This window comes from Tachyglossus aculeatus, chromosome 22, assembly GCF_015852505.1.
Source record: "Tachyglossus aculeatus isolate mTacAcu1 chromosome 22, mTacAcu1.pri, whole genome shotgun sequence".
Classification (NCBI taxonomy): Eukaryota; Metazoa; Chordata; class Mammalia; order Monotremata; family Tachyglossidae; genus Tachyglossus; species Tachyglossus aculeatus.
This window is the reverse complement of record NC_052087.1, coordinates 5,680,904-5,708,636: the sequence shown is the minus strand read 5'-3', so window position 1 is coordinate 5,708,636 and position 27,733 is coordinate 5,680,904. Positions and strand designations below refer to the sequence as shown.

General features: G+C 40.5%; 1 protein-coding gene across 2 annotated transcripts in view; it reads left to right on the top strand.

Annotated features, from left to right (window-relative positions):
• Positions 1 to 27,733, top strand: part of MPPED2 (metallophosphoesterase domain containing 2) — a 179,221-nt gene that overhangs the window by 5,410 nt on the left and 146,078 nt on the right. For both annotated transcript variants that reach the window (XM_038765084.1, XM_038765085.1), the window contains exon 2: positions 1,325 to 1,571. In XM_038765084.1, coding sequence (XP_038621012.1) covers positions 1,444 to 1,571 — 128 coding nt within the window. In that variant the 5' untranslated portion in view covers positions 1,325 to 1,443. The remainder of the gene's footprint in view (positions 1 to 1,324; positions 1,572 to 27,733) is intronic.

Sequence of the window (27,733 nt, the reverse complement as noted above, 5' to 3'; positions counted from 1 at the left end):
TATATTACAATTTGTAAGCCATCCTGTACACCTTCTAGTACATCACTCTTAGAGAGAAAAAAATGATTTAGTGAGTCCTCCTGATTCTAGCTTTTTATTACTGCCCCTTAAAAAGACTCATTACTCCCGCTAAGTCAGAAAACCAAATAGAGATCCAAAATGGCACCTCCTCAAACGTGGTAAATCACAAGTGGCTCATCTCTCGGTGGGGATGGTGCAGTTTACGCCTTTCCATTTAGCCAATGTAAAAGGTATGAAAAAGGTAAATGTCTGGAGTAGAATGCTGTGGAATTTCCTACCCATATAACATATGGAGGGATACACGGGCCTGAGGTTGTAAAATAATAAAATAAATGGCCTATGGCAGACCATCTGCCTTCTGCAGGGAATTTGGGGGGTGACGGGGGGTTCATGCCAAATTTAAATATAATTTTAGCATTTTAAATATTCATTTTAAAAAGCATCCAAGACTGCAGGAGTTTAAGGTGGGGGTACAAGGCTTTCATACCTTAATTTGGGGTGCCGGGTCAGGGAAAGCGAGACTCTTGCAAGGGACATGCTTCTCTTGCCTACTGCTCTGATCAGTCCCCCTCTTTGATCACTCTTGGGCAGGCAGCATGAAAATATCCTTCTTTGTTACCAAGGCTGGAATGAAGATGCCCCTGGAGCATACTCTGGTCAGGTCTTTAATGAAAAAAGTGAGAGAGTTTTGAAGAAAAGAAAGTACAAACCAAGTTATTTAGAGTGGTATAGTGGCAATAGACGAAACTGTGTAACAAAGCCGGGAGCATGTATGCGGAAGGAACTGTGTGAGTGTTTAAGTAGTGTTTGCTACTCGGAAGCCAACTTTGTTCTGAAAAATATGAATGACCTGAAGCTAGATGTTTAACTTGACAATTTATATCGTGTTGAAGCTGAGCTGTTTTTGGGTTCAGCCGTCAAAAGCTCTGTCGAAGTGTAAAATGAATCCGACTTGGTAAGGACAAAGTATTCAGTTAGCACTGAGCACTTACCATATGATTTTGTACAGTTGGCTAACTGCAGTTGTGTCCATTTTCATCTCTGTGATGAGTACAAGGAGTGTATTATGGGAAATATTAATGCCCCAGGATTTATCTGGGGCTCTATGTTGACGTAATGTTATTGTGGTCAGCAGGATCGTATTTAAGAGAGCATCATTTCTCAAACAAGGAAATGCTTTTTCTGTAGAATTGCTGCAGATTTCCGTGGATGCTTTCCCTCTGGTCATTAGAACTGCAGTGAAGAGCTTTGGAATTCTGTCTTTTCACTGACATGTCTGTGTTTCATTTTCTTCCTGCTATAGAAACCCACCTTGTTGATGAGCTGTTGGTCCCGAGGCTCAGAAGTTTGCAGAAACACAATGCCTGCTCCTATTCTTGGCTCCGGAAAGTGGTAGATTGCTCATGTCTATAAGGAGGAAGGATGGCACATGGGATTCCTTCTCAAGGCAAAGTTACCATAACAGTGGATGAATACAGCTCAAATCCCACCCAGGCATTTACTCACTACAACATTAACCAAAGCAGATTCCAGCCTCCACATGTACATATGTAAGTATTCTTGTGTATTAAAGTAGAACAAAAAAAAAATGGAAACTCCAAGTACTCTTGAATTCTCAAAAGTTCCCATGGCGAATCAATGCTATATCTTCCCAGGTGTTTAGCCTAGCTAGGTAAATTTATCCATCAGTAGTACTTATTGAACACTTACTGGGTGCAGAGCACTGTACTAAGCACTTGGGAGTGCACAATATAGTACAGTATAACAGAGTTGGTAGATGTGTTCCCTGTCCACAATACGCTTACGGTCCCCCTCTCCCCCTCGTCCCCCTCTCCATCCTCCCGTCTTACCTCCTTCCCTTCCCCACAGCACCTGTATATATGTATATATGGTTGTACATATTTATTACTCTATTTATCTATTTATTTATTTATTTTACTTGTACATTTCTATCCTACTTATTTTATTTTGTTGGTATGTTTGGTTCTGTTCTCTGTCTCCCCCTTTTAGACTGTGAGCCCACTGTTGGGTAGGGACTGTCTCTATGTGATGCCAATTTGTACTTCCCAAGCGCTTAGTACAGTGCTCTGCACATAGTAAGCGCTCAATAAATACGATTGATTGATTGATTGATTGATTAGAGGGGTAGAATGGTGTCCTATACCACTCCTTGTGCAAACATGGTGTGACGTTAAGAAGCTGGCATGCATTTGGGAAAGTCAAGGTAAACTTGACCCCAGTGACATATTCCTTTAAAATTTTAGTCTTTCTCCCCACCCCATGCCCTTCTACCTCTTTATATTCAGCTGCGAAATCTGCCTAATTGGGACTAATTGTCTATCAGTGAATCCTTTGTTCTGGTGGTTGTATGTGGCTTGCAGCATTCCACTTACAATAAAAAAGACAAAGGACAGAGAGATTGGGGATCACTCAGTACTGAGAAATATCATACCTTCCTCCCCAAACAGGAGAAAATGCCCAATCAAAAATCAGCATCTCCTGAAAGTAAAATTGAAGATCTGACCCTAAACTAAGAACGGCATGGGGCATTTCTATAGAGGAACGTTTCACTTACCTTGGTGTTTCCTGCCAATTGATCAAAATCCCTTTTTGTCATCCATCGCAAAGTTTAGGTGTTGGTTCTGAATGGGAACCCACATGTGAAGCATAGGCAGAGAATGTCTAGAGTATTTAAGTGGAAAGGGGCTTAAGAAATCAGTGACATTGTTATGATGTTACTTGTGAGTGAAGTTTCTGGGACCTCTTTCTTTTTCCGTTTACCTCAGACTATGGGAATTAAATGAGACAAGTCATGGAAGAACCTGGGCCAGATTCCTACTAGGAAAAATAGCCTAATTCAAGTTACTTTGAGTTAGTTACCCTTTTTTTCTGTATTTCTGTAATATAATCCACTGACAGGATACAAAAAGGAATTTTGATCAATTGGCAGGAAACACTGTGGTAAGTGAACACTAGTCCCTAGGAGTCTACACAGCCAGAGAATTATAAATTAATTGTAAGAAAGCCCAGTATCCTGTAACCTTTTTGTATCCATTCCCACCTTCCTCCAAGGCAGCCAGTTGACTGTCTAACCTGAAAGTTTAAAAGAGGTCCAGACTTCTTTGAAAATTAATTTTGCGGATGCAAAGTAGGGTAGAATCTCTGGCCTGTTTTCGCCATCTCCCTGTGGAAGCCCAAAGTTATTTCTTTAATAATTGTTTAATTTTAACAAACAGTACCACAGAGGAAACTAAAATATCCCAAAATAAAAGCAAGTCCAAGAAAGGGTCTTTTTTTGACTTCATGTGAGTCACTGCAAACCAGTCCTCACGGTCACCCTTGACATCAGGTAGGATGGCAGCAAAGTTAGGGCACTAAAGAAGCATGACCTTGCAAATAATTATACTGACACGTTAATCCGCATTCTCTTAGTATGTTCATTTCAAGATATTTTTACAAGATTATGAGTGCTGTTCTAGGGAATGTGATCCCCTCAATACATTAAAGCAAGCAATACATGAATCTCCTTAAAAATACATTTTGCCTAATTTCACTTTTCAAAATGGATTCATTTTACCTCTTCAATGGAAAATTAATTTTTAATCCACAGCATTGCGTGAGTAGCTGTGACTCCACTTCACATGTAAAGGCATCTTTTAAGAAAAAATTTTTTTGTTAAAACCAAAGGGTGAACCTCAGTTTTGAGGCCATGACACAGGGATGTGGGATGGAACAGCTGGTCCGTTTGCATAGAAAACAGGCTGGGCCCCTAAATCAGAACCTGGGCCCAGGATCCTTCTCATTTGCTGCAACCACTAGACTGTGCTGGTGATCTGCTGAAGCAAGAAAAGTGTATTCAGACATGCACAAGAGCCAGAAATTGCAGAGTTTGCTTAGTTGCTGCTTAATGTAAATTTCAATGCCAGAGTTATAAACTGCTTTAAAAACAGGGAGTATAATAGTGACATTAACAGTCGCTTAACTATTATCATGTGACTTTGATTTTAAGAGTTGAGGAAAAAAAGATGTCAGGGAGATTTTCATTCTAAATGATGTGTTTTCCATGGCCTTTAGTAGATATATTTCTTGTGGTGTTTTTTTTTAATCACAAGTGCACTCTGTTATTGGGCAATGTTTCATTTTTTCCCTTTTGAATATACTTTCATTCTGTGCCTCCTGTCAGTTCCTTAGTTTCATACTTGTAAATTACTGAGATGAAAAATACTCAAAATCCCCCCCCCCAAAATTAATAATGAAATCCTAATAATAGTCCATCCTAAGCACTTTTCCCATTTACCTTTTTACTTTGAGAATGATTGTTGCCATACCATCCAAAGGCACCTGAGAATGCAAATTGGTTAGTTATAATATTTATTAAGCACTTTATGTGGAGTACTGTACTAAACACTGAGAGAGAATTCACGGGAGGGAATTCAGTTTGGTTCCTGATCCTTGGGTACTCACTGTCTAAGAGTATAATTGGGGAGAGAGAACTGGAGACAGATTCATCAGGAATGATGAAAACTATAGACACAACATAGACAAATAGTCAAGTTAAAAACAAAATCAGTTGGGAACTGTGGCTAGAAGAGCAGGGTTTCTGGCTCTTTGGGGCTCAGAATTAAAGGCACCCTCATGGCCATCAGTTTTCCTGGGTTTTTGCAAAGGGGCAGACAGCTTCTGGGATCAGTGTATGGGGCTGGGTCTTAAGGGGCCTGGCTCTACAGATGATCAACTGCTCAGTTGATCAATCAATGAGTGGTATTTGAGTGTTTACTATATGCAGAGGACTGTACCAAGTGCTTGCCACTCACTGGGGAACTCTATCCTCTTGGAGCCTCTGCTCTCGGAGTTTTAAAATGCGAATGAAGATTCTTGGCCCTTTCCTTCCCAGGACGATGTGAAGCATAGGCGGAGAATGTCTAGAGTATTTAAGAGGAAAGGGGTTTAAGAAATCAGTGACATTGTTATGATGTTACTTTTGAGTGAAGTTTCTGGGACCTCTTTCTTTTTCCGTTTACCTCAGACTATGGGAATTAAATGAGGCAAGTCATGGAAGAACCTGGGCCAGATTCCTACTAGGAAAAATAGCCTAATTCAAGTTACTTTGTTACCCTTTTTTTCTGTATTTCTGTAATATAATCCACTGACAGGATACTGGGCTTTCTTACAATTAATGTATAATTCTCTGGCTGTGTAGACTCCTAGGGACTAGAGTGTTCGGCCCCCTCTCCTGAACAGAGATAACTTCACAGAGATAACTTTAGTATCTTTGGCTGCCCTTGCTTACACCTTTCAGTAGTGTTGTAAAGAAAGCTGGGCCTGAATTTAGGAATGGGAGCAGTTGGGAAAAAAATGTCCCCAACTGGAGGAGGAAAATTTGAAAGGTAGCAAAGAAGAAACTTCTAAAGAGTGTGTGTGTGTGTTCACACATACTGCCTTCACTCACCCTGTTATGTGAGCCCTTCAATCTCTCAACTTTAAGCAAGTTGACTTTTTTTCAGGGCTTGTGTCCTCCTACAGCGTAATGTTCCTTATAAAAATGATTTGAGGAGGTCTGCTTATTGATGGAAAAAGGCACAATGCAGACTAAGTAGGAATTACATCAGTGATTTTTTTCAACGACATTGAAAATCATTTTCCATCAGCTGTGGCAAGACTTGATCTATTTATAAAGTTTTGTGGTGTCCTAAAAGACTCTTTAAAGATTAGCCTATAGATAGTATCCCCAAAATAATTTACATGTTCTTTCCCTCTTCTCCTCTCTCTCTCCCCTGCTCGTTTCCTTTCCTTCTCTCCTCCTCTATTTCTCCCCATTACCACCTCCATTGTCCTCCCATATGCATCTTCTTTCTTCCCCTCTCCCCACTCCCGTGTTTCTCTCTTCTTACTCCCACTCCTTGTTTCTTCTCTCTCCTCACTCCCATGACTTTGACTTTCTCCCCCTACCCCCACCCATGTCTCCTCCCTCTCTTCCTTTGGCTCCCCTCAGTCTCCCACTCTGCCCCCTTCTTCCCACCTCTTCGTGTCTCTCCTGCTCTCTCTCCTTCTCATTGGGTGTTCTGATTGGATAAGGTGAACAGGTTGTTTTTGAGTGTCCAGTTTTTGATTTCCCAAGCTTGGAGATCTTTCCTTGTGAAAATAGTGGAGAACTGAAGCAGTAGCATGAAAGGCTTGCCAGAACTCAGAGCCTCATTAGTGATGTGAGAGTTGATTTCCTCCTATATTTTTCCTTATCCTAAAAAGCATGGAAACACCGTCCATCTCGCCTTGCCTTTCCATCCCCCAACTGTCATCTTTCCTCTCCTTTTGCCTCCCAGAAGACCTTTTGTTTTGTATTATGCCCAGGCTGGAGAAGTGACAGAGTCATCTTGGTGGGAGGGGGAGAGGGGAGGAGGGAGTCCCTGTGCTGAGCAGAGAAGAATGAAGGAAGCAGTGACCCATATTCAGTGCAGGTTGGAAGAGTAATATCAGCAGGCCGTTCTTGGGAGTATCCGGTAGCCTTGATCTACTGTCTATAGCTCTGGGAAATTACATTTTACTAACAAACTGGAAATTCATCCTTTCATATGTGGTTCCAGGCTGCATTGCTCCTTTCAAAGAGTTCTATGTCCACCTGTCTGCAGTTGGTAAGCAACTGCAATAGGCTTTTATCATTAGAAATTTATCACCATACTGCGCATTAGTGGGGCCATAATTAAAAAAAAATGTTTTCAATCTACTTTGGGAGACACTGTGTGTCCCTGTTCATTTGTATTCTTACATAAACACTGAATGTTTTTCTTCTTTTATTCATTTCTTCTTTTAGATAAGTTTTTTTTCAGCATGCTCCCTGAGGGCACTGTCTTGTGGTATGTGACAATGAGACCCTATCTCAGTGCTGACTTTGTACTTACACTGTAGATTTCTTTGTTTGTACTCAGGCATCATAAAGTCAAACTAAAATTAGATTTTTTTTTTATGGGCTCTTCAGATTTATTCTTGAAATCCTGGTTGTGTTATATAACTGGGCTGCACTTATATTCTTATTTATTGCTTGGCTGTCTGAAAAATGTCAGGATTGTGATGAATTTGAATAGATTTTTGTATTTTACAGTTGAATTTGAGACAGGGTTTTGACTCCTGAGTCCCCATGAGTTTTCAGGTTATAGTAAGGTGGCTCATGACTGAAGTAGTTTGGGGATGACGGTAGAGGTGGCGTGCCAAGATGTGTTCTGGTTACATTGCGGAATTCAGCAGGACTCATCCAGTATCTTCCTCTAGATAGCTTTCAGTGTTCTTCTGATCAAAATTTTTAAAAAGCATTTCAGCTAACATTTAAAAACAGAAATAAAAACTCTAGGCTAATTAGACAAGCTTTAAAATGAAAAGATAATTTCAAGGTGCTCTACATCTTATATGTGCCTCTTTTGGACACAGGGCTGCAGGACTGGGCAGAGAGGGAGTTGTCACGTTCCCTTCCAATTTGGGGATAGGGGGGCGAAGAGGGTGGAAGAGGAAGATCCAAAATAAAATTCCCACAGGATCTGCTTGTGGGTGTGTGACACAGAGTTCTAGTTAAAGAATCTTGCACTCTTTCCGTGAAAGTAGAAAATTCTACTGAGTCTCCTAAGATCAAATATTTCTCACCTGAAATAGCTTCCTTCCCTCACCGCCTCCTCCAGTTTCCTTGGCAAATTTCAAATGAGATTTATCTACCATTTCATGGATGTGGTGCAGCACATTATTTTCAGTACCAGAAAAACAACCTGCGACTCTTATAAAGAAAGCACATTTGCCAGTGTTTGTAAATAATATGGTAGCCTGTGCCAGTATGGAACCAGTGAGTCTGAGGGAAGAACAGCTGTATTTACTAGCCTTTTCAGAAGTGGCTGGGTAGGTTTGTTTGGAGAAAAATCCACTTTTTTGTTTTTGAAGTTTTCTATTCATGTTTGTTCTGTTAGAGCAGAAAAATGCTGGTTATTTGCAGTCTACTTTTTTTAAAGTTAAACATCGTACAACAAGAAAGACCCCTCTTTCTGGTATTTTCTTGTTGAGTTTTGAACTAGAGAAAATAGAGCAAAGTGGTTTTTTGTGGGTTTTTTTCCCATCCTGGGGTTTGCAGTGTCAGTTTTCACATCATTGAGTGGAAGAAAATGTATTTAGATTATCCACAGACAAGAACAAATTTTCAGCTCTGTTTTTATTTCATGACTAGAAAATACATTTAAAAAGCAGCCACCGCAAGCAACCTCTGGAATGATTTCTAGTTTCCCTAAAGATTAAATTGAACCTTTTTATTATTACACTGAAGCATTTCATGAGATTGGGTTTTGTCCTAGATTTTGGATTCTTTTCCCACGGGTTGATTTTTAAGCTACTTAACATTATGGTTCCAGAGACACTCGTAGGTACCGATGTGATGAGACCGCCCTGCAAGCCTTTTGCAAAACAAAACCACTTCTTGTGATTCTGGGTGTACTCTTATATCCCACACATTCAGGTTAAAAAGGGGAAAAAAACCTGACTTCTAGATTTCTCTGCCTTCCCAGAGGGAGCAGTTTTAGTTTAGGTACTGGAGACAGGGAGAGAGGGACAGAAATAGGGAGAGACGGGGAGAGCTAGGCACCTTATCAATTTGTATTTGGGAGCTAGAAACTTGTTATTTCCTACAGTGTCTGTGACACTGGAATTGGCTGTAGTGATGGAGAGCAGTAAGGTCAGTAGATTACTCCTAAGTATGTTTAGACACTATATCAATTTGAAAGAAGGGGAAATGCCTTGTAACTCTCTGTTCCTTCCTCCTACTAGTTTTAAGGGACTACCAAATCAAATAGTCCAGTTTTTAAAAAGATTATGCTATCTTTCTTTTACATTCACGTTCACCTTTGAGCTATAGACGGAAGTCCCTTTACTCACCTCAGAAAAGCTCCCTTCAGCGATTCTCTAAGTGCAGATTTTTCATCCAGTAAATTGTGAAGCACTGTCTAGTTTGTGGGATGAGATAAGTGGGTTTGAAGTTTTGATTTCCCAGAGTTTACCATCTGTAAATAGGAACAAATTGAACCATATGTTTCACTTGAAATCCTGGCCTTTTTAGGTTCTCACCTTCATTTCCACTTTTTCAGTTTTTACATTTTAGGAAGTGTCAGGCTTTAAAATGGAAACTTTCTAAATTTGTATTTTATTCAGAGTTCTGTGAAAAAAGTGCTTCAAAAATAAAATTTCAGAAAAAAATGAGAGAGATTAAGTCGTGTCATTTAGATATCCTAAAATTTCTACTATTTTGTCCGATAAAAGTGGTGCCATTCTAATGAGGCGGCACACCTGAGAAATAAGAAAGAAAATTGGTTCACTTCAGGAAGTTATTCTCTTCTGCCATCACCTTTGGTGCTGTTTTGCTAGCCTGCTTTCCTTCTGTCTCACTCTCTCGCTCTCCCTCTCAACACTGTCACAGTGTTAATCGAAGTCGGCACACTCTTTTGTTTACCTCAGAATTTGATACCATCATGTTGGCAACAAAACCGGGACCTTTATGGCAAAGAGTGTTTGTCATTTGTGGTTAATTATCTGTTACCATAAATTCTGCCTATTGAGAAAAAGGGATGTTTTGAAATTTTCCCTCACTGGTAAGTAGAACATTCATTTTCTGGGGACAAAGGGGAAAAGGGAATCATCGTATTGTAAATGCATTTCAGGAAAATGTCTCCTGGTTTTCCAGTTTCTTATTCAGTTTGACCATTAATTCAGAAGGTGGTCTTTTTTTGGGTTTGTTTATTTTTTTTTTTTTTAACCAAGAAAGCCTTCCCAATTCAGGCCGTCTGCAATTAACAAGATGCATCCCATTTTAAGGAAAAAATTAACTTTCCAGAAGCGGTGCTCTCATGATGATTTCTTCATGCCATAATTATGTATTGCGTGAGCAAGAGCTGTTCCTTTTAGCCACCCTTTCTTTTAAAAGGGTTGTTAAGACAACATAGTGCAGAATGGAAAGTAGCTTTCGCTACCTGCCTTTATGAGGTGTTTATTTTGTCAAGTGTAGAATTAAAATGAGGTTTCTAGCTATTGGTGGATTTTACTCAAGCTCCTACACTCTGCAGGGAAGATTTTTTACCTTATGCCACAGTATAAACAAACACAGTTTTGTTAGGGGCAGTATAAAGGGCAGCAGAAACAACTGCATAGGTTTCTTAATAAAGCTCAGAAGAATTGCATTAAAAGGGAGTGAAGTGGATGTGTTGAAAACTGAGAAGCAATTGAAAGTAACCAAAAATTTACTGAGTGGAGGCATGATTAATTGAGGTTTTTTTCTTCCTTCCCCCTTACTGCACTAATGTATACTGTTATAGATTTGTTCTAGGGGATATAATTCTTTTCTATTCAGGTCACGAGAGAGTGTAAATGCAGTTCTAGTTTGCAATGAGGTTTTAGTACCTTCCTGTAATGTACTGTCAATGAAGCTTTGTTTTTCAAATATTCTGGTAAATTTGATGTGGGTGTGTGAGTCTCTCCTCCCGGAAACTTGTCCCTTAATGTGTTGAGCTCTCATTTAAGGAAATCAAATCCCACAGTTCTGGATTATGCCTGAATTTACTGAGGGTTAACAGCACATAATTTTAAATACCTCTGTGTCATACCTTGCATCTTAAATGGTGTCTACACTTAACCTTTCAGTAATTCAACATTTCCCTTGACCTATTGAAAGTGTTTCAGTAGGTGTCTTCATTTTCAGTGTCTCATTTTCATTTCCTTTCGAGACGTGCCTTTGGGGAAGATGACACTGCAATGGTGGAATTTTGTTTGGTCAAATGTATTTTATCTATCCAACCTTTTTGACTCCTATCAGGAATTTTCTCTCTCTCTTTTATTTTTGTCACTTAGGACTAGTGTTTAGGGCCAGGTTAGGGTATTAAAGAGTGTTTGGGGTGTACTGAATTGATCTTTTGGGTGATCAGTGAGCTGTCGGGGCAGAAAAGGGTCTGAATGTCAGCCATAGCTCAGAGAGGAGGAAGAAATCTAACCCCTATTTTGTTCTGAAACCTCCTAGATGGCAGTGGTACCTGATTAACCCAGTAAGTCAAATAGCAACAGCATTGTGGTTCCCTCACCTCTTCCTTTGCCTCAACAGCCCTTTGAGACTCTCAATAATTATTCAATCAATCATACTTTTTGAGCACTTACTGTGCGGAGAGCACTATAGTAAGCACATGGGAGAGTACAGTATAACAGACACATTCCCTGCCCACAACATCCTTACAGTCTGGAGGGGAGCTCATATCCTAGAAGTGTTTAGACTGTATGGTCTACTGTTCAAACACTTCTTTAGGGGAGCTGGCGAGCAACGCCATTCCAATGACCAACTTATTCTTGGCCAAGGATGCCAGTGGAGAGATCAGTCTCCCATAATACATTACATTAATACAAGCACTTATCCTATCCCACCTTGATTGTTGTATCAGCCTCCTTGCTGACCTCCCTGCCTCTTGTCTCTCCCCACTCCAGTTCGTACTCCACTCTGCTGCCCGGATCAGTTTCCTTCAAAAACGTTCAGACCATGTTTCCCCACCCCTCAGTTCCAGTGGTATCCGACCCCCTCCATAGCAAACAAAACTCCTCACTGTTGGCTTTAAAGCGCTCAGTCACTTCACCCTCTCCGGTCTCACCTCATCACTCTCCTACTACAACCCAGCCCAAACACTTCATTCCTCTAATGCTAGCCTTTTCACTGTACCTCGGTCTCATCCATCTCAGTGCCAGTCTCTCACCCACAGCCTGCCTCTGGCCTGAAATGCTTTCCCTCTTCATATCAGACAGATAATTGTTCTCCCCCATTTCAGGCACATCTCATCCAAGAAGCCTTCCCGGACTAAGCCCTCCTCTCCTCTTCTACATCCTTCTGCACCGCCCTGACTTGCTCCCTTTATTCATCTTCCCTCCCAGCCCCACAGCACATATGTATATAGCTGTAATTTGTTTATTTATGAATATCAATGTCTCCCCCCCACCCCCGGCCAAGATCGTGAGCTCACTTTGGGCAGGGAATGTGCTGGTTATTTGTATTCTCCCAAGTGCTTAGTACAGTGCTTTGCACACAGTAAGTGCTCAATAAATACAATTGAATTGAATTAAGTGTATTTTTTTAATTTGTACTGTGTGCAGGAGACTATACTAAGTATTTGGGAGAGTACAATATAAGAAAGTTGGTAGATATGCTCCCTGTCCAAAAGGAACTTACAGTATAGAGGAGACAAACATTAAAATAAATTTTGGATATGTCAGTCATTTGTATTGAGTGCTGACTGGGTGCAGGGCACTGTACAAAGCACTTGGGAGAGGACACTATAATAGTAAACAGACACATTCCCTGCTCACAGTGAGCTTACAGTCTAAAGAAGCAGCATGGCTTAGTGGCAAGAGCACAGGCTTGGGAGTCAGAGGTCATGGGTTCTGACTGCGCCATTTGTCTGCTGTGAGTTTGGGCAAGTCACTTAAATGATCTGTGACTCAGTTACCTCATCTGGAAATGGGGATTAAGACTGTGAGCCCCACGTGGGACAACCTGATTAGCTTGTATCTACCCCAGTGCTTAGAACAATGTTTGGCATATAGTAAGTGCATAACAAATACCATCATTATTATTATTATTAGAGGACTGTACACAAGTACTGCATACATACACGTAGGTGGTGAAATTAGCATTGCTTGGGTTAAGGTACCTTTCATTCATTCATTCAATTGTATTTATTGAGCACTGATTGTGTGCAGAGCACTGTACTAAGCGCTTGAGGCAGTCCCTGCTTACAGTAAAAATTCTTGAGACTTTAACCTGGGGACAAATAGAGGAGAACGCCAAAGATCTTAGGGACTGGATTGCTAATGGTGGTATTGATTAAGCACTTCCTATGTGGCACGCACTAGGCTAAATCCTGGGATAGATTACCAGCTATTTATTACAGCATATGCTTCTCTTTAAGAGAGGCTGCAGTACTGCAAGTAATGCAGCTAAATCTCCCATGATGGACTATTCCAGAAAGGAACTGAAGTAAGGATCCAGACACTCCCCCAAACTATCACAGTCAGGAAGCAGAATATCTCTTGTGTGGAACCAAGTTACGGCCCACAGGACATTGGCTCTGGTACACCTCAGACCCAGTTTATCATTGCCTAAAGTAGCCACAACCCTATATTCCGTTTGCAGGGTGAGGTTTTTGAACAGCACAACAAGGGCATTGTGCTTAAATTGTTGCCAACTTGTACTTCCCAAGCGCTTAGTACAGTGTTCTGCACACAGTAAGCGCTCAATAAATATGATTGATTGAATTCCCCTCCATCTGTGGCTGTGAAAGTATTTAGCTTTAAACCAATTTCTTATTTTTCCTCTTGAAATCTGGTTCGGTTCTTTGGTCTTGGCTAATGAAATTGAAAATGTTGATGGCAGAGTGAGTTTAACTGCATGTGGGTTTTAACTCACTTAATACGGTTGGAGGTTGCTTTCAGCTGCTCTCTGCAATTGAGAGAACATGGAGTGACCCATTCCATGCTGTGTTGGGAGTAATGTACCCTTTGTTTAAGGATGGCTCATCTATCCAATGATCCTGTTCAGTGAACAATTGGCTTGCTTTTACAAATCTTCAGTACTGTCTAAAGTCATCCTATATGATTTGGGTTAATTACTTCATTGGCCATTTCCCATTTGGGGCCAGTTTCTAGGCAGGTAAGAAAAACCTGGCATTACTGGATAATAGGCAAACATGAACTTTTAATGTAGCTGAGTAAAATAAACCACTGTGAGACCCAATGATGAAAACAAGGCTCATGAGTCTATCTATACTGAAGACAGGGCCTTAGTGAAGAGTTAGCGTATGAGTGCGTATGTGGTGGAAAAAGCTAATTTGAGATTGTTCCATAGTCCCGGCAGTGTTATGCAATATTGTTGAGGTGTTACATTTAATATTTTCATTATCTAGCAGTGTTTTCTTCTTTGGCCTCCTTGTCTTGTTTCTTTCGATGTTTTTCTTCGAAAAGAGCCATTCCTTTCTTGATAGCAGTACTCCGTGCTGATCTGTCCTCTGCAGTCGACTCCCAGTTTTTGGCTAGGATGCAGCATTTTCCCAGGCTTTGTTTTCTGTGTCCTTAAAACGCTTCCTTTCCTTTCCTTGCTTTCATACCTTCAGGCACTAGAAGTTGCCATAATTAGACCTTGAGTCAGAGACTATGTGATCCGATTGACAGAGTATCTGATGGGTATATCTGTGAATCAAAGGACCTTTCCCCTATGCATACAATGGCTAATTCTGGTAGTGTTCTGGTTTTAAACTCCATGTAGGCCCCCAGTCAGGGTTCCACATTTATATAGTTCCCTCCTTAAAACAGGGTAGACACAAATCCACATGTGCAGTTTAAATGAGTCCGTATCGTGCATTATAAATATGCGCTGGACGCAAGGAGAAAACCGGAACACTCTCTCAGGATGCTGTTAGGGCCAAGCAGAATCTCATTAGGGACAACTTCAAAGATCAGTTCCTCATGTCCATAAAAACAAGTGTAAATTATCTTGTGTGTGCCTGCTGTTAGCAGTTGCGGTGTTACATTATGCATGATTCTAGACTGCACATAGTATGAACAAGCCACACTGTATTCCAATGTGTGGAGTGTTTTCTTTTTTTAATTCCCTTCCTGTTCTTATGCTGAGCCCAGCATTTCAGAATATTACTGGGGAGATTTCAGGAAACATAAGGTCTCCCTCAGATTCTACTCCTGCATTTTCCTTCAGGGGAGGATGCTATGTTAAGAGAGAGGCAATGTGGTTTTGCATTAGGTACATCCATAAGAAACCAATTTCCAGATTTACCAGGGAATTCGACTGCAAACTCCTCCACAGATGGTAAGTTCCTTGCGGGTAGAGATCTGTGTCTACCAACATGTTCTATTGTACTCCCTCAAATGCTTAATACAGTGCTCTGTACACAGTAAATGTTCAGTACCATGGATTAACTGATTGAATAGATACCCTTAAAGTATTTAAACTTCACCTTTTGGGTTTGTCCTGGGAAAATTGAACAGGATTAGCCACCAGAGTGACTTTAGTCCAAGGGATGCTGTCAACTAGTCCGAGTAGGAGATGAGAAATAGGAAGGAGAGCTTCTCTAACCCTTCTAAGTCATCTCTCACCAGTTAGAGAAGCAGCATGGTCTAGTGGAATGAGCACTTTCCTGGGATTCAGACCTGGGTTCCAATTCCATTTCTACCAAGTGCTTGCTGTGTGATCTTGGTCAAGTCACTTAATTTCTCTCTGCTTCAGGTCCCTCAGCTGCACAATGGGGATTCAGTACCTGTTCTCCCTCTTACTTTGACTGTGAGCCCCATGGGAGACATCTTTTTTTTATGGTATTTAAGTGCTTACTATAGGCTGGGCAGTGTTCTAAGCTCTGGGATAGATACAAAGTAATCAGGTTAGACACAGCCCACCTAGGGCTCATAGCCTTACTCCCCATTTTGCAGATGAGGTAACTGAAACATAGAGAAGTTGAGTGACTTGCCCAAGGTCACACAGAAGACAGGTGGCAGAGCCAGGATTAGAACCCAGGTCCTCTGACTCTTAGGCCTGTGCTCCATTCACTAGGCATGTTGCTTCTCTATTATCTTTGTATCTATACCTATTCTCTATTATCTCGTATCTACCTTTTGATGATCTTGTATCTACCCCAGCATGTTGTGAAGCTCTTGTCACATAGAAAGTGCTTAATGAATACACAATTATTATTGTAATTTGTTTTTCAGCTGAGTTTCAGCCTTCCAGAGAGTAGATGATCTTGATCTTTGTATGATTCTTGGGGAAAGGAGTAACAAGAAGGAGTATAACCATACCATCAATTCTGCTGTAACACATGTTTTCATGACAAATTGGAAAGACTACAGTGAGAGAATTAGATAACGTTCTTACCATAAAATGTCAGTTCTAGTTATAACATGATCCACTGGTAGATTTGGTGTAGGACGAAATGCTCGTGTGCATCCATGTGATATTGGTCAAGGAATGATGCTGCTACACTTCTCAGGCTTAACCAAAGTCCTTCCACACAGTATTTGGTTTTTCTTTGTGTTTTTGTAACTTTAGGATCTTTAGTATAGTAAAATAACATTAGGTTGCCAAGGTTTAAAGCATTCTACCTAAGGATGAATATTAAAATCTTGATGAATTTGTATTGAAAATTGTCAGTCCAATCTTTAAAACCTCCCCACCTTAACCCATGAATTCCCTCTGAATCAATGGCTACCATATTAGTTTTCCCATAACATGAAGTTCTTAAAGAACAAGCCTACCATGTTATAGCAGAAATGATTGTAATTCTTTCCTTGCCATATTGGAGTCAAGTCACATCTGCTGGCTTCCAATCCAAATCCAGGTCTGAAACTATTTGTTTTTTCTGCAAAAAAAAAAAAAAAGGTGGGTAAGTAAATCTCTAGATGTAAAGTGACCTATTATTCATAGTGGCAGGTAGTATGGTTATTTAGTCTGTGTTTGGGACTGGAAGCTGAATATGCTGGGATTAGAAAGATATGGTTTTGTTTGGAGTTGCGGGTGTGGGAAAGACGCAGGGAAATATTCAGTAGGGTGGAAGGAGAAGAGTCTGGAAACTATAGGAAATTGTAGCAAGCAGGGTGAGGATTTTAGAGGCAAGAATGGACTTCACAAATGTAAGGAAGGAATGATAGAATTAGTGGCAGTTTTCATGTTGGGGGAAGAGAGAGAGAGCAGAAATTAAATGAAAAGAAAGTTGTTTGGGAGGTGCCTGGGGAAGAAAAATATTGGAGTCAATTTTAAGTTAACTTTGCATTGGAAATGAGATTTTGATCTGGAGAGGAAAATGAGAAACTCGGAAAAACACGATTGCTTCCTCTCTGTAGATTTACCCAGGAGTAGATTTCCATCCTCCAAACAGAGAAATTTTGCATTCCTGTTTTTAACGGTGCCCTGTGCTCTTTCATAGCTCGAGCCCTGGCTAATCAATCAATCGTATTTATTGAGTGCTTACTATATGTAGAACACTGTACTAAGCACTTGGGAGAGTATAACGGAGTTGTTTAGAAACATTCCCTGCCCACGAGAAGCTAGTGTAGAGTCTGGAGGGGGAGACTGATGATAATATAAATTGGGGATATTTAAATTAGAGCTTTGGGACTGAGGGAAGGATGAATAAAGGGTGCAAATCCAAGTGCAAAGGGAGTGGGAGAAGAGGAAATGAGGGCTTAGCTGGGGAAAGCCTCTGGGAGGAGATGTGCTTTTTATAAGGTTTTGAGGGTGGGGAGAGCGATTGTCTAGGTAAATTTCACAAAAACCCCACTAATTTCCCCCCCTTCTGTTTTTTCTTTGCCAATAAACCCTACTGAGAGCTCACCTCCTCCAGGAGGCCTTCCCAGACTGAGCCCCCTCTTTCCTTTCCCCACAGCACCTGTATATATATGTATACTCTATTTTACTTGTACATATTTACTATTCTGTTTATTTTATTTCATTAATGCTGTGCATCTAGCTTTACTTCTATTTATTCTGATGACTTGACACCTGTTCACATGTTTTGTTTGGTTGTCTGTCTCCCCCTTCTAGACTAGACCCGTTGTTGGGTAGGTACCATCTTTATATGTTGCCAACTTGTACTTCCCAAGCACTTAGTACAGTGCTCTGCACACAGTAAGTGCTCAATAAATACGATTGAATGAATGAATGAATACTTTAGTACTCACTATATACCGAGTACTCAGGTGGGTACATTAAAATCAATCAATCATATTTATTGAGTGCTTACTCTGTGCAGAGCACTGTACCAAGTGCTTGGGAGAGTACAGTATAACAGAGTTGGTAGACACATTCCCTGTCCACAGTGAGGTTACAGTCTAGTATAATTCATTCAATCGTATTTATTGAGCACTTACTGTGTGCAGAGCATTGTATTAAGCACTTAGTATAAGCAGATTAGACTCAGTCAGTCTGGACATGGGGCTCCTAGTTGAGAGAGTGAACAGTTTTTTGTCCCCATTTTGCAGATGAGGCAGTAGAGGCACAGAAAAGTTCAGTGACTTGCCCAGTGTCACACAACAGGCAAGGGGCTTAATCGGTATTGGAACCTAGATGCTCCTTGTGGGCGGGTAATGTGTCTGTTTATTGTTGTATTGTACTTTCTCAAGTGCTTAGTACAGTGCTCTGCACACAGTAAGCGCTCAAATACAATTGAATGAATTCAGTCAATCGTATTGAGCGCTTACAGTGTGCAGAGCACTGTACTAAGCACTTGGGAAGTACAAGTCGGCAACATAGAGACGGTCCCTACCCAACAACGAGCTCACAGTCTAGAAGGGGGAGACAGACAACAAAACAAAACATGAGGGGATCTCGGACTCTCTCCACTAGGCATTCGGCTTCTCCCTTGTTCTGCTGTATTTATGCAATACTTTCATGACTTCCTCTACTTCCCACCTCCAGATATTCTGGCAACCCATAACATTTATGTAGCACTCACAGTGCCCTGAGCCCTGGAATTATCTCTGGTGCGGGTTGGCAAAGGAGAATAAAATCATAGTTCTGGGTATCGGAGAGTTCCCACTCTTCAAAGTATATTATCAATCCCTTCCATGTATCTGAATCTGATTCCTCTTTAAGCTGCTAGCATCTCATGGTCCTGAGGATTCCTTTATTGACCCAGTGCAATTTGCTATTCAAAGACCATCCGCATTTGGACTATAATTGCATTTTTACTCTGCGTTGTAGTTGAGAAGTGTGGGGACACTTGCCATGAACTTGGATGTTAGTTTCCTGAGAGTGAGTTGCTTTCTGGCTTGCTGGTCAGAATGCACTCTGGAAATGAACAAACCTCGGTTCTTTCAGGTCATCTTTTCTGAAGGGGATAGGGGAGATGGGAGTCAACACAATCAATCTCTTTGGGTTATAGAAAATCTAGATTGCAAGTGCACATGCATAACCTGGCTGGGCTGGGGTATCAGAGATCAACAGAGACTTCAAAGGCATCTCCATTTCTGAGAAGTTCACCGAGGTCGCCAATTGGTAATGATGTCTGGGGCCCAAAAGAAGCCATCTGTACTGCACAGAAAATTGCTTCTGTTATTCAGAATTTGGTATTGCAAGCAGTGCAGGAAATTATCAAAGGATGTATTCTTCATGAGCTCCCAGAAACTCTGCCAAGTTGCCCCATCAGGAGCATTTCTAGTCATGTGTGAAATCCTTCTTGGACTGTGCTCACTAGCAGGTGTTCAACATAATAATAATAATAATAATAATAATAATGACATTTATTAAGCGCTTACTATGTGCAAAGCACTGGTCTAAGCTCTGGGGAAATTACAAGGTGATCAGGTTGTCCCACGTGGGGCTCACAGTCTTAATCCCCATTTTACAGATGAGGTAACTGAGGCCCAGAGAAGTGAAGTGACTTGCCCAAAGTCACACGGCTGACAAGTGGCAGAGCCGGGATTTGAACCCATGACCTCTGACTCCAAACCCGTGCTCTTTTCCACTGAGCCACGCTGCTTCTCTGTGGGGAAATGGCGAAGGAGAAAGTGGCTTCAGGTTTGTTCCCTGTTCCGTAGTGGGTGAGAGATTGATTCCAGGGTCACTGTTGCACATTGCTGGAGCCGATTGTAATAGCACCATAAGGTTTGCAAGGTGAGCAGTATCTAATAAAAATAGTTATCATTGTAGTATTTAAGTGCTTCCTATATGCCAGGCACTGTGCTAAGCACTGGGGTTCGTACATGATAGAACAAATACAGTCCCTGCCCCATATGGGACTCACACATCAAGCACCCAAGGAAGTGAGGGGTTCTACCTAGTACGGTGGGCAGTCTTGCCCAGTGATCAGCATTGATCCTTTATCAACAAAACCCTTCATTCCTTCCTTCATTCAATCTTATTTATTGAGCACTCACTGTGTGCGCAGCACTGTACTAAGTGCTTGGGAAGTACAAGTCGGTAACATATAGAGACGGTCCCTACCCAACAACGGGCTCAAGTTCAGTCCATGTCTCCCTCAGGAACCTCCAGTGGCTGCCCATCAATCAAGCAGTGGTATTTATTGAGCATTTACTATGTGCAGAGCACTGGACTAAGCCCTCGGGGGAATACAATACATCCACTTCCACATCAAACAGAAGCTTCTTACAATTGGCTTTAAAGCACTCGATCAGCTTGCCCCTCCTACCTCAGGATACTGATCTCCTACCACAGCCCAGCCCGCATACTCCTCTCTTGTAGTGCCAGCTTATCATCAATCGTATTTATTGAGTGCTTACTGTGTGCAGAGCACTGTACTAAGCGCTTGTACTAAGCTTACTCACTGTGCCCTGATGTTGTCTATTTTGCTGCCGAGCCCTTTCCCACATCCTCATCCCCCTAGCCTGGATTTCCCTCCCTTTCCATGTACGCCAGACCACCACTCTCTCTACCTTCCAGGCAATGTTAAGGTTACATCTCCTCCAAGCTTGCTGTGGGCAGGGAATGTGTTTGTTATATTATTATGTTGTACTCTCCCTAGCACTTAGTACTGCGTTCAGCACCCAGCAAGAGCTCAATAAATATGATTGATTGATTGATGAGGCCTTCCCTGATTAAGCCCCCTTTTCCCCAGCTCACTCTCCCTTAGGCATCATCTGTGATCTTGGATCTGTGACCTTTGGACATTTGATATTTACCCCATCCCCAACCCTGCACTCTTACGTACATATATTTATATATTTTAAATTGTTTATTCATGTTAATGTCCATCACCCCCTCAAGATGGTAAGGTTTGTTATGAGCAGGGATCGTATCTGCTAATTCTGTTGTACTCCCCCAAGTGCTGAGTACAGTACTCTGCTCAGTGAATACCACTGATTGATTGATTGAATACTTTGTTTTGCCAAGTGCATGGTTTTGGATGCCGGGGACTAGCATTTGACACCAGATTTGCAGTTCGCGTTAAGTTCTTGGTTTGACCTGATCATGTCAGCGTAATGTAATTGAAGCCATTGCTCATGACAGAGAAGCAGCCTAGCCTAGTGAAAAGAGCCGAGGCTTGGGAGTCCAAGGTCGTGAGTTCTAATCCCAGCTCTGTCACATATCTGCTGTGTGACCTTGGGGAAGTCACTTAACTTCTCTGTGCCTCAGTTCCCTCATCTGTGAAATGGGGATTGAGACGATGAGCTCCATGTGGGACAGGGACTGTGTTCAACCTGATTACCTTGTATCTACCCAGCTCTTGGCACATAGTAAGTGGTTAACAAATGCCATAATTATTATTATGATAACTATTGAAATTAGCACAGGGATACCCGACTCCGCCTTTGCATCGAGATTAATATAGTATTCATTATTCCATCCATTCTTGAGGAGGGAGGCTATGTTAGTTGCTATCCTGGTCTTACAAAAGCATGATACCTCCTGAAACAGGTTTAGAATTAATAATAAATGGATGAAAATGTGGGATAATCTTATTAATGTCTACAAAAAGAGGGGAAAAAAAACCCAAAGATCACAGAAAATGTTTGCGTGAGGATTCCCCACGAGACGGCTGCTATTACTCACACAGTTGACCACGTTGCATGTTCAGGTTTCGAAGTGTGTCGCATTTTTAAGCATATTGGGTCAAGCTTGGGTTTGCGCTAACATTTTTCTTTCTGTGAAGACGAAAAGGTCTTCAGCCAGATTGTTTTCTTTTTTCTTGCTGTGGATAGAGGGTGTCTTGATTTTTGCATGTCTATGGCTCTGCTCTATAAATAAGCAGATTCAGTCTTTTGTTTTAAAATGTAATCAGTGAGATTTCATTTGCATTGCTGGTAAGTGAATCACATAAGTGAAATTACATTGCCTGCATCTCATTTCGTATCATAAAATGTTATGGGATCCAGGCTGTTTTCCTCCTCCTAAAGCTTCGTCTGTCGATACTGGGTTTCTTTTTATTTTCTCCTCTTTTTCTTGGCCAAATTTATTTCACACTTCAAAGCTAGGAACTGTGCACTTTGTTTTAATAGGTGGAAAAAAAGTTTTTTCTCCATTGCTTGAAAACATCTGCTAAACAGCAAAGATTTGGGTTCAGCAAAGGAGTGTGAATTTGGATAGCAGACGGGTGTCGGCATTGAGACTGCCTTACGTTGTAGAACAAGTGATCATGTTCTGCCATTAGTGGCAACTTCTGCTTACCAAGTAGAAATGCCTATCAGTGTTGGGATAGAGAAACACATAAAGTAATTATAAGAGGCTTTTCTGGGCATTTGGCTATAGAAGCAGTTTATGTAATAAAACTAGAAACATTAATCTACCACAGTAGGGTTTTTTGTTGTTCCTAGGATGAAATGCACTTTTAAATTGGCTTTTCTAAAAGTATCCTTAAGGCAGATTTTTATCTTAACTATAATTCATGTTGGGATATTTTTCCCATTTGGTTCCTTGAAAATAAATGATTTAACACAGCAATGGTAATTGTCGACTTCAGAAGTCGGTAGCATTTGTGATAAATGTGAATGTCCCTGTTTCTCCCACTGAGGCTTTCTTAATTCATTAATTTTTAAGATGGACATATAAGCAAAAGTAAATGTTCTGAGAAACCTATAACTGAGTGTGGTTGCCCACAAAACCTCTGTCTATTAACTACATTATTGATAAAACCTCGTGTTGCAGTGAAAAGCAGTGTTGATGATTATCTTGTTTGCCCAAATGTGACGCTGGATGAAATAAATGCTAACACTCAATTACAATAATGAAGCATCAGAATGGGGATTTGAAATGATTGGAATTTTTTTTTGTCTGGTAATGGTGGGGGGGCTTTATAGAAAAAAATTAAAGATAAAAAGCTACAGATTATGTGAAGCCCGCATAGATATCTAGACTGTGGGTATACTCAGCAAATCGGTCTTTCCACTGGGAGAGGCTTAAAAAATAAATTTATCAAAAAACGGTAACTGTAGTATTCTAGATATTCTAATGTTTTTGAAGAGGATGTGTAGTCTGAAGGCTTCAATTCAAAAGAAAACTGTTTGAAAAACAAATTGATCAGCAGAGACTAATTTTGCAGAGCTTGGAAAAAAGAAATATGAAATGGAGATGATGAAAAATAAAATTGGTAGCTTTTCTAGCCTGGAAAGTAAGTGTAAAAAGTCCACATCTATGAGAATTTAAATATATTGCATTTTGTTTTAATCTAGGGCTTGCAGGAAAAGAGGGTTAAGAATAACTAGCTTATTTTGATTTTATATACTTTTAAAAATAAGGGAGTATGTGTTTAGGAAAACATTGCTGTTCAGCTCAGTGCCCTAGCAGGACTCTCTCTAAAGTCTATGTATTGCACAGTTTTAACACTGTAGAAAGGCTTATTGCTTTAGTTTCAAAAAAAGAATCTTTGAGGAACTCTTCATTTTCAGTCACTTGAAGATTTCTGAAAAATGCCCTTGAGGGCTGAGTCTCTCTGGTTAATCTTTCCTGAAAGAAGACTATTTTTTTTCTAAAGAAAACTGGAAATTATTATATTTTTCTGGTTCACTCATTACCGTTTTCTCATTGCGACTTAGCAGACTTTTCCACATGGAAACCTCACCCGCAACTCACAATTTCACATTTCAGGAGACAAAAAGCATTGCCCATGGATAGTACTAGCTTTGCCAAATTTCTGAAAATGAAGTAATAATTTGGAATTGAATAGATTTATTAATGTTTTTGAAGGCAGTTGTGAATGTATCCAGCCAAAACTAAGACAATTTTTGAGTCTTGGGTGATTAGGCTATTGGACAGACTTAATAATTGTACTTTAAGTGATTTGTTTTAGAAATGCCCTCAGCCTCCCTTCTAATTTAAAAAAAAAAAAGAAACGTGTTTTTTTTTAAATAAACAGAATTTATGTATTTGTAAAAACAGTGACGTGATCATTTTATGTGGTAAAGAATACATTTCTGAAAAGTGAAAAATTAAAATCGATTGCCATAAAACTAGAAAAATTAGTAAAGAAGGATGGATGGTTAAAGGCTGTAGTCAGGTCTGCCATTTTACGAAGTGAAAGTTCTCACACTATAGGTTTAAATACTCGGACTAAAGGAAAGTTAACAGTTATCTACAAAATCCCCATGCTTCCATACTAGTAATAACTCACACTTCGCTGCCATTAGGAGGATTTTTGAAGTTATTCTGCACAGTCGGACTCAGAGGTTACTGAGTTCCTGTGGTCCCTCTGATTAGCTCCAGGAATCCGCCTAATTGACAGTAGCCGAGTGGGCATGCTGGAATCATTTCTGCCCCTGCTCCCCACAACTTCCCGGGGCCAAGCTGTCTGCCTTCTGGGGACTCCCTTGAGGGGAAGTTGGGGGATGGAGAGGGAAAAGATAATTAGAAAACCCCAAAATGTCATCTGTCCGTTAGCTTGGCATACTAGAGCCAGGGAAACTTGGGTTGGCTGGGAGTTGAGAGCAGTTCTCTAGCAGAAAAAAATAATTCATTTTATTTCTTCTTGGTGTAGTTCCCCTCTAACAGTGCCTTGTTGTCTAGCATTAAGCTACTCCATGTAGATTTGGTCAAAAACCAGAATTTTCACATAGAAAATTCCTTCCCCAAAGCTCACCTGCTTCCGTAGAGTCAGTAAATGTTGTATTCGGGAATTTTACTAGAGCCCTAGAATGAATATATCCCATTGACATACAGTGGGAGCATAAAATTCAGTCAACTCTTGGGTTGGTATTCTCTGACTTGAACACCGAGGCTTTTGTGTTGAAGCCGCACTTTATTGCAACACCTTTGCCACCCTTATCCTCTTTCGCTGGAAGAGAATAAAATAAAACCAGGAATACTATCTTAAACATAGATTTTTATGGAGTGGTTGATAGTAGATTGTGTTTAGTGGTGATGGAACAGTGATTTCTTGAAGTAAGCTATGGAGGTTGGGGGAGTTTGAAAAGAAAACAAATGTCTGGTGTGCCCTTTGATTTGAACGCTTGTTTACCAGGTGAGAGGTTCTGCCATGAAGGGCAGAAGTCCTTGGGCTTTACTGTGACTGTTATCATTCCTTTTCTTTTAAAGGAGTTACTGTAATAGCCCACATTAGTGACACTTTTATATCTACAACTATGCCATACTCAGAGCCTTCTGTGGCTATACAGAAGATCAGAGGCACTGACCTATTTGGGGTCTTCCATTGTTCATGTAAAGTGAATGGCTTCATATGCCTCTCTATTAATGGGGCCATGAGGACTTCATCAACACTTCAGATCTCTGGATTTGGAGGTTATGCCATAGGCCAGAGTGATGTAGGGACTTTAGGGGATGCAGCCCAGGGCCATGGGGGGAAGAGAGAGCCCCATTTAAAAAAAAAATCCATGACTATGTACATATATATAGTTATATGTGTGTGTGGATGTTCATTCATTCATTCAATCGTATTTATTGAGCGCTTACTGTGTGCAGAGCACTGGACTAAGCGCTTGGGAAGTACATGTAGGGACGGTCCCTACCCAACAACGGGCTCACAGTCTAGAAGGGGGAGACAGACGACAAAACAAAACATGTAGACAGGTGTCAAGTCATCAGAACAAATAGAATTAAAGCTATATGCACATCATAAGCACTGTACTGAGCACTTGGGAGAGTACAATATAACAGACACATTCCCTGCTCACAACGAACTTACAGTCTAGAGGGAGAGACAGACATTAATATAAATAAAATTACAGCTATGTATAAGTGCCACATATATAGATGTATAATTATGGATTTACTTTTATTTCTATATAATGATGTATAGCTTTGGGGGATATATAACAGCTGTGGTGAGAAGTACAGATTTTTTTGTTTGTACAGATTTATTACCCTATTTATTTTACTTGTACATATTTACTATTCTATTTATTTTATTTTGTTAATATATTTTATTTTGTTGTCTGTCTCCCCCTTCTAGACTGTGAGCCCGTTGTTGGGTAGGGACCGTCTCTATATGTTGCCAACTTGTACTTCCCAAGCGCTTAGTACAGTGCTTTGCACACAGTAAGCGCTCAATAAATACGATTGAATGAATGAATGAAAGTAGGCCAATTTGAATTAAAACTATATTCTACATATTTTAAGATGGACGTGTAACCAGTGGATAGGTTTATGTTAATTAACAGGGAAAAGCAACATGACGTAGTGGATACAGCATGGGGCTGGGAGTGAGAAGGAGTGGGTTCTAATCCTGCCTTGCCACTTATCTGATACGTGATGTTGGGCAAGTCTCTTAACTTCTCCGTGCCTCAGTTACCTCATCTGTAAAATGGGGATTGATTGAGAGCCCCATATGGGACATAGAATGATCCAAGCTGATCAGCTTTAGAAATTTTAGTTCAGTGTTGAGATCAGAATGGTAATTTGGTTTAATATTAGGAAAAAGACTTGTACTGGGGCCTCACAAAATTTATCAGCCTTGATCCCAAAAGAGTGTTACTGTGGCCCTGACCCTTCCAAAGTCTGCAGCTGATGGAGGATGGAGTTTGTGGGCAGAGGAGTTGTGTACATGACTCAGTCCACTGCCTTCCCAGTATATACAAGATTTTTGAAAGCTGGGAAGTCACCCATCTTCATATGGTTCTTATTACTGGTCCAGAGGGGACCACTACTCTTATCAGCACACTGAAATATATTTTTAACACTTTTACCTGATGTCAGTATACAAAAATTAATTTTTCTAATACTATGAGATGACTGTTTGGGCTCTCACATTGGCCATCTTGGTTCTTTTCTAAATTAAACAGAAACTCATATACTTTAATTTGGACTGGACAGGCTGCCTTTTTGAGCATCTCCATTACAATATGTAACTACAAAGCACATGCTACATTTTTGCCACACAAAAGACAATACAGTGTTGGCTCAGAGAAATATCATGGTGAACTTGTCCGAAATTGAGCATTTAACCTGGTAAAATTCATTCATTCAATTGTATTTATTGTGCACTTAACTGTGTGCAGAGCACTATACTAAGCACTTGGGAAGTACAAGTCGGCAACATATAGAGATGGTCCCTACCCAACAACGGACTCGCAGTCTAGAAGGGGGAGACAGACAACAAAACAAAACAAGTAGACAGGTGTCAAAACTGTCAGAATAAATAGAAAATCAAATCAAATAAATATATAAAATAATAAAATAAAATCAAAGCAAATCAAAATAAAATCAAAGCAATCCACAGAAATTGATGGGAAAATAGAGCTTCCGCCAAATGCATAGGGATAAAATTGTGGGAAGGAGCCTGAATGATCAATTCCGTTGCTGTGTCTAAGCTACCGTGCTTAACATTTTGTAGTCTGAATCTTTGAAATGTTAGAATATAGGGGGAAGTATTGCATTCCCTCAGCCATTACAGCAAGATGTTATATGCTCTGTGACTAGGATAAAGGATTTTTTTTTATAACTTTGTTATAGCTTTAATTGAGGAAGATTGAATCTACTAGAAAAACTGCAACTGCTTTATAAGTGAAAGTACGTTCAGAAACTCTCAACTTAGGGAAATTGTCTTGTAGTAGCCATTTTAACCATTATTCATTCATTCATTGTCGTATTTATTGAGTGCTTACTGTGTGCAGAGCACTGTACTAAGCGCTTGGGAAGTACAAATTGGCAGCATACAGAGATGGTTCCTACCCAACAATGGGCTCACAGTCTAGAAGGGGGAGACAGACAACAAAACAAAACAAAAGGGGAAAGGCAATTGAAGATAACAAGGTGGGAAGAAGG